This window comes from Poeciliopsis prolifica, unplaced genomic scaffold (genome assembly GCF_027474105.1).
Source record: "Poeciliopsis prolifica strain line A6 unplaced genomic scaffold, Auburn_PproV2 SCAFFOLD001, whole genome shotgun sequence".
NCBI classification, from domain to species: Eukaryota; Metazoa; Chordata; class Actinopteri; order Cyprinodontiformes; family Poeciliidae; genus Poeciliopsis; species Poeciliopsis prolifica.
Window position 1 is genome coordinate 25,917,901 of NW_026562376.1, and position 14,444 is coordinate 25,932,344.

Below are 14,444 nucleotides of genomic sequence, written 5' to 3' on the forward strand. Positions count from 1 at the left end.
GGCTCCAGATGGTTTTAATTCTTGTCATGCCTCAGGTGAATGAGCAAACGTCACTGAATAACAAAGAGAATGACAACTGTAGCTCTGACACACAAGGTAACTCCACCTTGTATTCACTGTGATAGTGGGGTAGAAGGGTTTGGGGTAGTGGGGGTGTGAGGGGTGGAGGGGGGTTAGTGATCTGGAAGCCAAGAAATTTAGGCTAAGATTAGCTATGACGTGTGCAGAAATGCAGTCAGTACTGCAGCTGACAGTAGTGGATATCAGTGGGACAGTAGGGCTGGCTGGTGTTGTGTTATTACCCTGATGCCTCGTCCCGCCCCCTTTTGCTGCGTCCTTCTGTCTGGCCCTGGGTGGGGGTTGGGGGTTGGGGGTGTGGGGCAACTGGCACCTCACGTCCCATACCGGATCTACTAGACTCCACCTGTCAGGATGGCTGCGCTCTTTCTTTTTTGCATGTGCACGTGCGCATGAGCGAGTGCGTGACTGCGTGTGTGTGTGTGTGTGTGTGTGTGTGTGTGTGTGTCGTGGGGGAATAACACTGGCGCGTGCTGACTCAGGACGAAATGCGACGCAGCAGCTAATCGCGGCTGATTTCTGCTTCTGATTTGAACCTGGACTGACAGGAACACGGAACACCACCTCAGGTGAAGCGCCTGCTGTTTTCACGGAGTCAACTCTACGCTCAGCCTTCCGTTTTGTTGGACTCGCAGTCTCACAGGAGGAAACGCGTATCCCAGCTCCGGTGGATGTTTTTATCTGCAGCGCCTCAGCCGAGCGGAGAACCGAGGAGCAGAATGTCAAGACAGTCACAGCAGCAGCACCGGACGCCCGTCAGACACGTTGATAACACGGTGGAGGTCAAGAGCAAAGTGAGTGCTGCGTTTCATCGTTCATATTGTTACTGTACTGGAACAGGAGGATAGAAGGTGTCGTTCGTGTCGTGGCTCCTCAGAACCCCGCGCTGTAGCTCAGCTGAGATTGTCGGTGTCTCCCCGGAGCGTGGGGCTGAAACCGGCTCATTTCTGTTTCACGGAGCGGCAGAAAGACTCGGACATTGCAGTTTCCCGAGGTAAACATGTGAAATGTCACGACAGAATAGCAGACAGATGGCGCATTCAGGCACCAGGCCGACCGGGTAGCCTGTCTGTGTAAAGCTGCATTTTGCCCATTGTCGCCGCCTGAAGCTTACATTGTTACCGTCAGTCCAGACTCCCGCTGATCCCCTCAGTTTGAACCTGACCTGAAACAACACAACGTTCAGGCCTTCCCTACAGTGAAACTGGCAAGTGGCTGAACTTTTACCAAACCTGTAACAGGGTGGGTTGAGATAGAACATATTTTCTGTTTTATGTTGAAGTTTTTGCTTCTTTTGACTAATTAAAGGTGTAGTAATTATTACTCAGATTATTACTGTGAACATACATTTTGTGTTTCAGAAAAGCAAACTTAACTACATATCAGAATAACTATGTTTATCCTGATAATTATTAGGTTTTTTTGCTGACGAAAGTTTTTCAACCTTCGTCAGCAAAGGTTTAAAATCAGCCTCTGTCCTCTTCTGCTCTGCAGTGAGAGGTTTGACAGACAGACCGGCCCACCAGGTCAGGTCTGAATGTTTACAGTTAACAATATTCACCCCGTTGTTGCTAACTCAGTGACTTTTTTGCTATATTTAGCAACATTTCAGACAAAAAAAAACATTCATATCAACTAAAATCAAAATTAGCAGGTCAGGCTTTTTAAAGATCAGTAACCAGGGATTGGCCAGAAAACTGCAATCGGTGCAGCCTTCGACACATATTCGTCACATTCTTTGATTAAATAAATTTTTCTTAAGCGTTACTCAAATAGCTAAAATGTAATTTACACCAGGCCAGTCTTTCTCACCTGATGATGTACCGGTACCGGACTGATTCTGCACATTCAAATGATTTTAACAGAAGTTTCTCGTAACTTAGAAGTTGATGTAAAATAATGTTTGTTTTAGCCACAAAGTGATTATGCTCAGCAGCACACAACAAATCACCAACTCCAGCATAGAGCAGCTCATCGATGAAGCAGCCATGGAGCCTGACTTAAAAACATTTTGCTAGACAATGTCAAACATTGAGAAGTTTTAATTATTCTTATCAAACGTTATCAAACAGAAGCGTTTTAAAGCCAAAATACCTCAGAAATATACAGAGCCAACCATGAGAATCAACTCATTTAAAGCTGAAACAGTTTTACACAAACACAAAGACCGTAATATAAATGTTTGGCTGTTGGACTGGACCATTCCAGGACGCAATCAATCTATAGCTTTACAAATCTTTTACATTACCAAGACACATTAAAATAAACCCTTATCTTGTCCTTTTTTGATTCTTCCTCTTTCTTTTCTCCCTCCCTGAAGGATAAGTCCTTTTTGAGACCTAGTTTTTCTGACTTAACTGCTGACTGGAGCTTTGGACGTTTGGATGCGCTCTGCACGTTGCACGGCAGCTCATGTTACCGATATCTACCGCAGCCACTAGGGGCCCCCGAGAGCAATTTATTATTTTTCTTTTAATCAATAAAATTTCTACATACATTATCAAATATCTGTTATTGTAAAAACAAATCACTTCATAGTGGAATTCTGTGTTTTTGATATCATAATGACATAGAAATTATTAATAAAAAAAAAAAAAATTCAGTTCCACTGAGGGGGCCCCTTAGTGGCCTTGGGGCCCTAACCGGCTTCTGCGTTGGGCCGGCCCTGTTAAGATATGACTTATGGGGTTTGAAACTTAAATTAAAACACAGATGCATAGTTCATGTATAGTTTGTAAGAATTATTTCTGATGGTTACTTTTTGACGTGTGCAGTTTGAGGCAGAGTACCGTCGCTTTGGTCTGAAGAGGAATGGATTCGGTGGCTTCCAAGAGTTCTACCACCTCCTCCAAAACATCCATCACATCCGCGGTGTGGAGGTGCTGCTGGAATACGCTGACATCCATGGAGATCTCCTCCCAATCAACAATGATGAAAACTTCCACAAAGCTGTTTCTTCAGCCAATCCCGTACTGCGGATAATTATAACAAAGAAAGGTAAGAGTAATAGATGTGGGATGATTTAGGCTAAATGTTTCGCTCTCGTTTATCTCAGCTGGAGTTGGATTCAGTTTTTAAAAGCAATGCAGTGTTTCATTTGATTTTGCTGCTGTGCCCCTATGTCTGTCATAATTCATGATGTAATGATGTTAATCTGCTGCTCAGCAGACGGTATTGTTTCAAATTACACTCAGCTGCCAGTTTAATCAGATTTACTCTGAGGTCTGGTAGAGGAAGGATTAAAGGGAAAGTAAGATGGAGGCTCAAGACAAAAAGAACAAGTGAAAACAGAAATACACACTTTGCTTCAGGATTACCCAATAAAACATGAGGAAGTGTGTCAGGTCTCAGAATGAACTAACCTTTATTCCACTCCTCATTTAGACGGTCAGTTTCAAATCAATTCTCCTGACCTCATCACCTCAACTTTCAAACTAAAATCCTTGCTTCACACCAAATCATGGATGAACTCAAACTTTCTTCACCTGAACAAAACAAAAAAACCTCAAGTAATTAAAAGAAAACCAAAGCAATTTTAATTGGACAGAAGAATTTTCATGCTAGTCCTGAAACAACAATTGGAACATTATCTCTATTTTCTGCCACTGACTGCCATTTGAAGATGCCTAAATAACTGAGTCATGTAATTACATTGAGTTTTATTTATTAACATCTTTTAGCTAAGATTAAGTCCTGCATCTGTTTTAAAAATGTTGAGAAATTGTTCATACTGTTATTACAGCCCTTTGGATAACTGCAGCTCTATAAAAGGGTTTAGATCACAATAATTTTCTTCAGATGCTTCTAAATGCAGCAGTGAAACTTCTAACCGAGACTAGGAAACAAGAGCACATATCACCAGAGTTAGCTTCTGAAAGAAGAACATAACATACTGAGGTTGTAAGAGTTATAGAAACAGCATTCTAGCAGCTCTGCTAGTAGGTCATAACACCACTGGTCTGATTTGTGAGATGCTGTGGGGGAAATGTTTTATATTTCAGGTTAATGTCTTTTTCATATTAAGCTCCTTCACTCAAAAAATACAATCCTGTATTTACTGACACCTGAACCTTGTATGAAAGTATGAAAGACCTAAAGGTAAAACTGTTGGCATGACTTAATGTCTGACTAATGTGGCTAATGATTATATGACCACTGTTGGGCCTCAGTTGGAAATGGAAATATCATTATAGATTATCTTTGCCTTTGGGGAAAAAAAATAGATTCTGTATTTTAGGAATACAAATTCCTGTCTTAAGGAATGCAGCATGTCAAATATTTTTCTCCAGTAGTGGAAGTGTCTAATGTTTCTCTGCTAGTTTTCAGTGTTTTTAATAATTCCAGCAACCATAAAGACATTTTCTAAAGAAAAACCTTCAAGTTTAAGTGATTTGTTTGTGTTTTAAGCCTATCGAAGTCACTTTTCTTATGGTGGCTATTGCTTTTGCTCCTGCCTTTGCATCCTTATCCATAGGAGCTAGAACAAATTATCTGTTAATAATATATAAATCTATTTGAGCTGATTCGGGACAGTTCTAGGGAACAATAATCAAGACCTGAAGTGGTGGTCATGTATCATTATGAGTCTGAATCTGACATAATCTCTGTTATTGTTACTGGCATATGGTCATAGAGAAAACACACTGAATGACGGCGTGGATTAATTTTTCTTTCGAAATTGCTCTTGATAGTTGTGTGATCTTGTGACAACAGATGTAGGGTTTACCCAGCCTACGAACTCCCCAGGGCCCTGCCAGGATTAAGTGGATGTGGCACTTAACAAAACCACTTAAGGGTTGATAATAACATTGTCAGGTATGCTTTAGAATTTAGATCACATCTGGCATTAACTTTGGAGATTTATTGCAGGGCAGAAATCATGTGCTTCTGATTGGCCTTCACAGCCTCCTGCTCAGCAAGACTTTTACATTTTGTGTTGCAGATCCAGTGTTCAGGGAAATATAAATATTTCTAAATTCCAAGGTGATATAGATATTTCCCTGAACACCTGCAACTCAGCACATTCAATAATGCTTGCTTTCTGAGTAAGTATTACTATCTGGTGTTCTTGCCCTTCTGTGCTTGATTTGTGGCTAAGAAATGTGAGAACAAAAAACTGGTTTTGTTAAATACCAGAGATCAGAGTTGACTGTCACAGAGATGATTTGCATGTATGAGGGTACACAGCTCTCAAGGGTGAGATTTAGCATTAGCTTAGCCATAGTTCATCGTTGTTACCTTTATAGAATGAACAGCTAGGTGCTGTTTATCAAATGAACTTCATTAATTGATCATCAGCAAGTATAACCACCTCTGTAAAACTAGCAGAAGGTGTCATGAAACAATTCTAAGGACAAAATGCTTAGAATTGCATCTTCTAAGCATTTTGTCCTTTGAAAATAGACCAAATGCTTTGTCCATCATCCAAGGATGATGGAGAAACAACTCTTTCAAACAATTTGATGTCCAATCAGAAAAATGTTTTGTTAAAATAGATCATGTGAGACTGAAGCTCTAAGCATCCCACTGTCAGGATAATTACAAAACAAAGAAGATTCTCAGACTCTACAAGCCTCAATTATCATTTTAATTGAGGCTGTTAATTGTCTCAGTACATTTTAGAAAAAAAGCCTGATGAAAGTGAGGTTTGTAAGAAGAGCTGCCAAAGAATGGCTCTTCACAAAACAAATATGGTTACATCTCAAATAACTAAGCGATTCAGCACAGATGAGAGCTGTGGCTTTTTGGAGAAATCTAAACCTGGTATAGAAGTAATGTCTCAAAGCAGCTGCCAAACACAGAGGTGGAGGTGTAGTAATTTAGGGTTGGTTCTACAGCCTCTGGCATGTGGCGCCTTGCAGTTCACTGTCATCTGGGGTGTATGTGCACAGCCTCTGTAGCAGAATGTGAGATCATCTGCATGACAGATGGCCTCACATGCAACTGGGTCATAAACAGGACAATGATCCCAAACAGCAGCAAATCTGCAACAGAATGACTGAAAAACCTGACTGAAATGTTGTAGTAGGCCCTTAAGAAATCAGTACAGAAGTGAAGACCTATTCAGCTCAGCAGATTCAAACAATATTGTTCAGAAAAGTGGGCCAAAATTCCTCCAATGACAACGCAGGAGACTGATAAACCCATACAGAAAAAAATGGTTTAGAGCTACTGAAGTTTGTACAGACTGTTTTATCATGGGGTGTATTTAGTTTTTTTTTTTTTTTATGATTGCAACAAGTACATAGTTTTTTTTTTCTCCGTTACTGTACATGAAGACTTATTATGAGAATGACATAGTTTGGAGTTAGCAGTATTTAAATATCTTTTTCTGTAAACCAGACCGTTTAAATTCTGTCTGTGGTTAGTGAACTCACAGACAGAATTTAAACTTCAACCATTATTTTCAAATCAGCTGATATTATATTGTGAAACTTAAAAGATTTGTTGCTGAAATTCTGCAGTTGTTTTATTTAAAGTGATTTCTTATAAAACCTCAGAACAGAAACTAACAACAAGCAGATATGTCCATCCACACAACAAAAGAGACAAAGAATAATCTGGTTCTATTGAACAAATGCAAACAGATTATAGACTGATTAAATCTGTCAGTGTTTAATCTGTGCCAAAGCTTCAGTTTTCCATTCCCCTGGTTCAGATGTGTCCAGATCTAAAGCTTTATTTTAATACCCCACAAGTCATTGTCTTTACTGTGTTCTATCTTGCCATGTATGCTGCAGTATGGAAATTGTGTGATAGATTGACCTAAATGTGAGGAATTGAAAGAGATTTATTTTGGAACATCAAACTTCACATATTTGATGTGTGCTGGTTCTGAATAGGGCATGTGTGTTGGGATCAAGGTTGTGAAATTTCAAAAGCTCATGTTATATCAGGACACGGTGGGTTTGTTCTTTTTTGACATCACAGTTCTAGTTTATTGATATATCCAAGTATCAACCTGAACTCAGCTTTTTTTTATGTGGCTTCTCTCAGTTGAGTTGTGATTCAACAATCACATTTTTTTTTCAGGGTACCAGGTTGGATAGGATAGCTTAATAAATGAAGCAATTAGAAAATTAAAATTTTTTTATTTGGTCAGATAATTTTGGTCCTAAATTAAAGTTTGTTTGATGATCTTCCACATTTCAGTAGGACAAAAGACAAATCTGCACAGGATGAAATATATTTTCAAGAAAATATATTTTCAAGACCCTGTTAAAAAAGCTCAATATGTAGTTGTCGTCTAATCCCAGCTCTCCCCTTCCTTCTTTATGTTTTCATTTAGAGGGTGACTCCGTTGTTTACACCACCAACTCTCTCCAGAGACGCAGAAAAGGACTGGGCTTAACAAGCCTGCGCCCAGCTGGTTCCGGCTCCATCCACACAAAGAACAAATCGGGCCTCATGATTGGCCCTCCGCAGGACTTCAGACAGATTTCATCCATTATTGACGTGGATATTTTACCTGAGTCATATAGGCGAGTTCGACTGCACAAGTATGGCTCCAAAAAGCCTCTGGGATTCTACATCCGGGATGGGGTGAGCATGCGGGTGACACCGCAGGGTGTAGAGAAGGTGAGGTTCTTATTTTCTTTGAGCATAATGACAGAGCATCCTGTTGAAATGAGTCCAGTTCAGGAGTTGGCTGTAATTTGTGTTGGTTCTGGGTTTTACTGCCTAAATACTAACAGCATTTTGCCAATAAATGCAGTTTTGTGACATAGAGGACCCATTTGTTGCTTTTTGCCATTTTTTCTAAACTGATCATTCTTTTCTTTGTTTAAAAGCAGGAGTTCCTTATGATAACTAAATATGAGACTAAAGAGTGCGCCAAAATGTTTGTAGCTTGTTTTTATTGCCTCAGAGACATTAACCCACTGGAAACAATTGTAGGATGCATACAGTGGGATTATGTACATCAGTGTTGATTTATCAAACTGACATTCAGCAAAACATTTTTTTTTTAAATCTCCACTTTGAAAAAAGTAAAAGCTTTTTTTTTTTTTGGCATTAGAAGACAATGCGCAGGAAACAGTCTGCTCACTGATCAGACTTACTGCTTAATCAACACAAGGCAATAACAGTGTATTATTCCTCAGTGTTGTAATGGTTACTCACTGATGTGTATGACTGTGGTTCAGAGGGAAGAGCAGTTGTCCTGCCACATTTCAATGTCCCTTTGGGCAAGACACGCAAACAAATATACTAATCTGTAGTGTTTGTACGTATTAACAGAAATATGTATGTATGTAGCCTGGGCGAAAGTGACTCCAGTGAAAAGTGCCTTAAGAGGTCAGTATGTGAAGAAAAGATGCACAACCAAAAGTCCACATTCAGTGATTTAATGAGTTACAAACTGGCAGAAGTACATAACCAGGATGTCACTATGCAAGATTTTTATCAGGTTTGAGGCTTCAGAAAGAGAACTACCAGGGAAAACTGTCCTTAAACATTGATTCTGCATGTAAAGGCTTGCCAACATATTCATATTTACACATCACTGGGATGCCAGGGATATTCTCATCTTTTAAAATTTGTGGGTTTTTTTAATGGGCTCTGGGCACTTTTTACTGAAAACAAAACGCATATGAAGGGCATAGTGAGCTCAATGAGGTGAACGCTCACTATACCGTACTCAGGCCATAATTAAAACATCTCTTCTGTAATAGAGCAAAATGTTTTTTTTTTTTTTTTAAAGGACTTACTACAGCTGCTCTTCACGGCATCTAGTATTGCATATCAAATTTTGTGGTGTCACTGTTGGCTGCAATAACATTGCCCACCTGTGGAAGCAAAGATATGTTGAGCATAAGATTGTTTTTTTAAATCAACCAATACTGGCAGTTTCATACATATAGCATCTTTGTTGTTGTTGATGATGTATTAAAACTTGGGGCATATTTTATGGTCTATCTGTTTATATTTTTTTCTGTCTTGTAGGTTCCAGGGGTCTTCATATCTCGCCTGGTGCGCGGTGGGCTCGCAGAGAGCACTGGATTACTGGCTGTTAATGATGAAATCCTCGAAGTCAACGGCATCGATTTAGTGGGAAAATCTTTAGATCAGGTAAACTCAGTGAAGATTAAAGTTTTAAAACTCGTTCTTGAAAACAATTGCATGAGATGCTAACATGTTTCTTGAAAAGATTGAGTGTATAAGATCTGAATATAAAGGTGTATGGTTTTAAATATTCTACAGTCTATTTCTATTTTATTGTAGAAAATGTGCAAATATAATACTGATTTCATAGTTCAGTGTAAAGGTGCCCCACAGAGTTTAAGCAAAGCAACATAACAAGAACTACCTTCCTGTTTCTGGGTTTAGTTAGTTTCTTGAAGAAAAAAGTCTGTAGTTTTTGTTCATTTCTGGCTGAACAAAAACTGAAAACAAAACGCATATGAAGGGCACAGTGAGCTCAATGAGGCGAACGCTCATTTGCACATGATATCTACCAAAGTTCTGTTATTTTCCTTTTTGCGTTCGGTGCCTTCTCATTCCTCAAATTTCAGATTATTCAAACTTTTTTTGTGTTTTTTAGATTTGTTTTTATGCAAAACTACAGACCGTCTTAGAAAATGCAACATGAGAATTTAAAACACATCTAAAGGTCCTCTTTTTCTTTTGCATGGTAAGATAAAACTCCTTCATGTTGAACCACCATCATTTTATGACCACTTTAAGTGAGTTCTTACTTTGGTGGACATGGAAAACCTGCATCCTGGTATTAACACTGATGTTGCTTGGACTGATGTGAGCTGAGCCAAATCCACATAGACCATCAGACTGCTCAAATGTTTTCACAAAATTCATTTAGTGCAGATGAAAACAAGTCAAAATTGACCTACGTTCATCTCCTCATAGAACATATAGAGTGGCAGAGTGAGCTAAATGAAGCCCATCGTTTTGTGTCAAGTCTCTCTTCTTGAAGAGGATAAATAAGAGTTTGTAGAATGATATGCATAAACTCCTTGTCTCTAAAATGCATTTTTGTATTTTAGACTATGCAATAGAACTGGCAGGTCAGAGAAACCCCTCCTCTGGGTTGAGTTGGGACAGGTGGTTTATGCTACACCATTAAAACAGGAAATACAGCTTACATTGCCACCTTGTGACTCCACTGTGTAAACTGCTTCTTATGTCCTTTTTGTTTGTTTTTTGCTGTTTTCTGTTCATTAAGAAGAACAGAACGATGTCTGACTGGGGTGCAGGTTATTTTGTCTATTTGCCATTTCACACCTTTGCAGTTTTGGTGAAACATGTAGGTAACCATGACAATTCCTCCAGGGTATAGTTAGTGTACAGGGTATATCCCTGTGACCCACAGGTCCCACTACTGCAGGTCCCGCCAGACCAGCTAATAGTCTGCAAAATATTAGCATAACAATTTTACTTTCAAAAGAGCATTTTAAAAATGTTAGTATCCACTAGTTCCAGAATAGCTATTGTTATAACTTAATGCTGTTAACCAACCTGTGCGTAGCCTGATAAGAACCAGATGTTTTTCTATGCTATTTGCTTCATCCAGAGGTTCTCAGCTGCTGAGAAACAATTGCTTCCTGGAGGCGTGAACCAGGTTAGCAAGGATTATTTTAGCAGAGTTATACAGGAGGGTAATAGCCAGGCTAACTCATGCCTAGTATGAGATGGTTTGTGTAAAAGTGCTTGGGTAGAAGACAGGGGAACAGACAGGTATCTGTCTGATTCAGTTCACTTAGTTTAGTAGAGCTTTTATTGGAGTTGCTTCTTAGTCTTCATGGGTCCTTTCACTGTTCTAGTGTGTTTGTACTTTTTGAGCAGCCTTTCTGTCATTTCAGGTCACAGACATGATGGTGGCTAACAGTCACAACTTGATTGTGACTGTGAAACCAGCTAACCAGAGGAACAATGTTGTACCTCGTGGGAGTAAAAACTCGATGGGTCACTCTAGTTCTGTGGGTTCGGGTGGATCCGTAGGCTCTGCAGTGTCACATGACTCCCCAAGTCCTGCCTCTCAGAGCAATCCTATCACTGCAAGGTAGGACCTCACCACCATCTATACGTCTGAGATTATATACTCAACTACACTGTGTGTTTACTGGAGCCATTAAGTAAGTGTTCCAGCTGCATCCACATTCAGACTGCAGTATGGATATATTGTTACAAGTGTGCACAGTTCTATTTAGAGTGCAAGAATTGTTGGCTAATATATTCCAGGTGTCATGAACGTTTCATGTTTCATGCTAATTTAATATTTGATCCATCCATTTTCTTACACTTTGTAACTCTTGTGCTGTTTGTGGCTGTACTCTAATAATCAGACCAAGTTTAGTTTGTGGCCGAAGAAAGTGTGTTTTGAATGTGCTCCTGAAACAAAAGCAGTTGTTTTCATTGCCTACCGACAGACAAACAAACAAAATGAATTTGGCTAAAAATTATAAACTTGAAGAGAGAACCCAAAATGCTTCATGTGTAATCATTTCATTGTGTGGATAAAAAGCCAACAGAAGCAAATCCACATTTGCATCTGGAGCAAATGAGTCAGTGAAGCAGCTACATATACTAGTGTATTCCTCCCTGCAATAGCTGTAGGTTGCGATTGAACACTATAGTCACATTTAAGCTTTGATAGCTGGTGTTCACACATATTTTATAGCCTAAAAGCTTTGACGAAAGCCGGTTAGCGAGTTGCTAAAATGTAAACAAATGGCGCTTCCAGTTTGCAGCGGAAGTCGCACCCATAAACCAACCAAAGCCTCATGTGAGTAGGAATAAGGTAGATACGTAGCAACATTTCAGAAAAAAAAATCAGCCAAAATCTGAATGAGTGAGTCAGGCTTATTAAAGATCGCTAATCAGTGATCGGCCAAAAACTGCAATTGGTGCAGCCCTAACATGTTACCTTTCAGTTTCAACTCAAAGAAACCATAAAACCATGTATTCAACAACTAAAATATTTAAACAGTATTGTCAAATTCTAGTGTGTGTGGATCTGATATAAGGATGTTAGATTTTTCTTTATGATGTAAAGTTTTTCCAACATTTTGTATATCATAACATCAGACACTTTTACCACGAGGAAGGAAATGGAAAAGATAATTTGAGGAAATGAAAGATGAGATTTATTTATATATATTTTTTAATTGTGTGTCCTTTCTACAGCAGCAGCATCGCCGAGGGAGACAGTTACGAGGAAGATGATGATGGTGATCTCATTCTGGAGAATGACTGCCTGTCGCCCAATAAATACTATCCAGTCAGTAACAGCAACAGCAGCACTCTGAACAGGGACTCTCCTCATGAAGGGCAGCACAGCGCGATCCCACAGAGTGTGTCCATGCCGAACAGCCTCGGCACCTCGCTGAGCCACAGCTCCACCATGATGTCCCATCACAACGGCGGCTCCGCACACTCAGTCAGCAGCAGCCAGGAGAGCATGAAGGAAGATGGCAACGAAATAACACTGTGACACATGTAACCACGGCAACAACTTATGACTGTGGAACAATTAAGACATGATGTTGTAAACTTGACATCTGATAAGCAGATGTTACAGGTTCTCCTTTTAGACCACAGACATTGTTGAGAACCGCGCCAGCGTTCTGGACTCTCCATCGCTTTCCAGAGAACAGAACCAGAATGACGGGTCACACGGAGCTGGGCTTCTTTAGGAAGCTTCGTTATCAGGTTCTGTAAGCAAAGAGTAATTATGTATTCTTTTATTATAGTGAAGTAATTATGGAAATTATTTTAATGATATTTTGAACTGCTGACTGTGAAAGAGAACGGAAGAACTGCAAACAATAAACCAGTTTAGCAACTATTACGTGATCTCTGAGGGAGTCAGTGACCTTTGTAATACTTTCTGTTTTCATCGTTTTTATGGTAATAACTTAATATCTAAGTTCTGGACAAATCAGAACTTTTCTCATTTTCTCAGTTATATAACTGCTTTCAATGTTGTCTTGACATTTTATATTTTGTTTTCATTTGTGATGCACAAGACAGAAGTGGCCAGTTCTGATGTATTAATGTTTGACCAGAAGCTTATCATTCTCAATGCGCAATTACATCTATTACTGACCCGGTTACCTGAATGAACAGCTGAGATTATTTTAAAAGTGAGTTTCTTTGTAGAGGTTACGAGTAGTCAGTATCTAACTTGCATTTGTTAACTTGTTAAACAGCCTCCAGCTGGACAACCAGAAGCTTCAGTGGTGAAAATGGTTTAAAGTATGTTTGTCATTACTCAGTGAATGTTTACAATGATATTTATTCAAACAGTTTTGTCATTTTAATTATCATTGTACCTACAAATGCCGAGCTTAATATGCCTTAGGTGGCACATCCTGTTTGAGAAAAATAAATTAAATGAAGTCATTATTTATGAAAATTATAAATAAATGGCCAGAAATAATGTCCAGTAATTTGAATGTCAAATAAGAGGAGACTAGGTTGAACAAGGACAAAGTTAGGCCTATGTTCAGATATGAGTTTCTGCTAAACTTTAGGTTCAAACATTAGACTGGATTTGCCCAAATGACAAATAACTTTGTATACCATGGAAGTCTTTCTGATTTAAATGTGATTATCTACAAAACTTAATGAGATTTGGTTGGCTGTTCAAAGCCGCCGCCTCAAACTTCATCAGGAACGTGTGAACATTAAACAGGGAAACAGACAGACTGGAACCAAGCTCAGCTGACACACACAGACTGAACACACACACACACACACACGCACACACACACACACAACACACACGCACGCAGCCACACACACACACACACACACTGCAGACTTGGTACTCAGAGTTATATGAAAAAAAGAGTTGGGATGCTCTCCCTCCTGACATCAGGATCACTGGATCTGGCTGAAAACTCATCTGTTCAGACCATCTTTGATTGATCAACATGTCACATCATCATGCAGTCAAGTTTTCCAGAGTCCTGCTAATGACCTCAGTATGAAGCTCATGTGTGTTGAAAATGAGATGCATCTAAAGGTTGAAGGACACTGGCCATCGAGGATTAGATTTGACGACCTCCAACCAAAGAGAACCTACAATGTTTCAACCCTGACTCTCACAGGCTCTGGACTCTGATATATGGGTTACAGTAAAATGGTATAGTTAAAGAAACTTGTTCAAAGGTTGTTCTGTCGAAGCATTGCTAATGGAAAGTTAAATGAAAGAGAAAAGTACATCCGTTATGTGGCCTTATTCCAGTATCCAGGATGCTGCACTGCTATGTGGTTTATGATAAGCCTTGTGTCACTTCAATTGCATCTTCAAGAAATAAATTCTTAAGAGAATTTATTTGTTCGAAAAATAAATGACACACAACAGCAATTTGGTTAATAAATGTTATACATAATTATAATTCAGA

General features: G+C 39.3%; 1 protein-coding gene across 2 annotated transcripts; it reads left to right on the forward strand.

Annotated features, from left to right (window-relative positions):
• The first annotated feature begins 387 nt into the window (after positions 1-387).
• On the forward strand, positions 388-13,474 carry pard6a (par-6 family cell polarity regulator alpha). 2 transcript variants are annotated; one of them, XM_055037046.1, is made up of 6 exons: positions 388-872; positions 2,853-3,075; positions 7,367-7,656; positions 9,022-9,147; positions 10,896-11,095; positions 12,220-13,474. In XM_055037046.1, the coding sequence occupies exons 1-6, from the start codon at positions 750-752 to the stop codon at positions 12,524-12,526; spliced, it is 1,269 nt and encodes a 422-aa protein (XP_054893021.1). In that variant the 5' UTR covers positions 388-749; the 3' UTR covers positions 12,527-13,474. The 2 variants fall into 2 exon arrangements, with proteins under 2 accessions (XP_054893021.1, XP_054893029.1); XM_055037054.1 differs by having other exon boundaries at positions 12,223-13,474.
• Positions 13,475-14,444: the final 970 nt, after the last annotated feature.

What these genes read in the sequence shown, in the direction of transcription:
- pard6a (XM_055037046.1), top strand. Translation starts at nt 750, where the DNA reads ATGTTTTTATCTGCAGCGCCTCAGCCGAGCGGAGAACCGAGGAGCAGA. An exon ending in CACCGCAGGGTGTAGAGAAG is followed by an intron (nt 7,657 to 9,021) that starts GTGAGGTTCTTA and finishes TCTGTCTTGTAG; the next exon opens with GTTCCAGGGGTCTTCATATC. An exon ending in TGGGAAAATCTTTAGATCAG is followed by an intron (nt 9,148 to 10,895) that starts GTAAACTCAGTG and finishes CTGTCATTTCAG; the next exon opens with GTCACAGACATGATGGTGGC.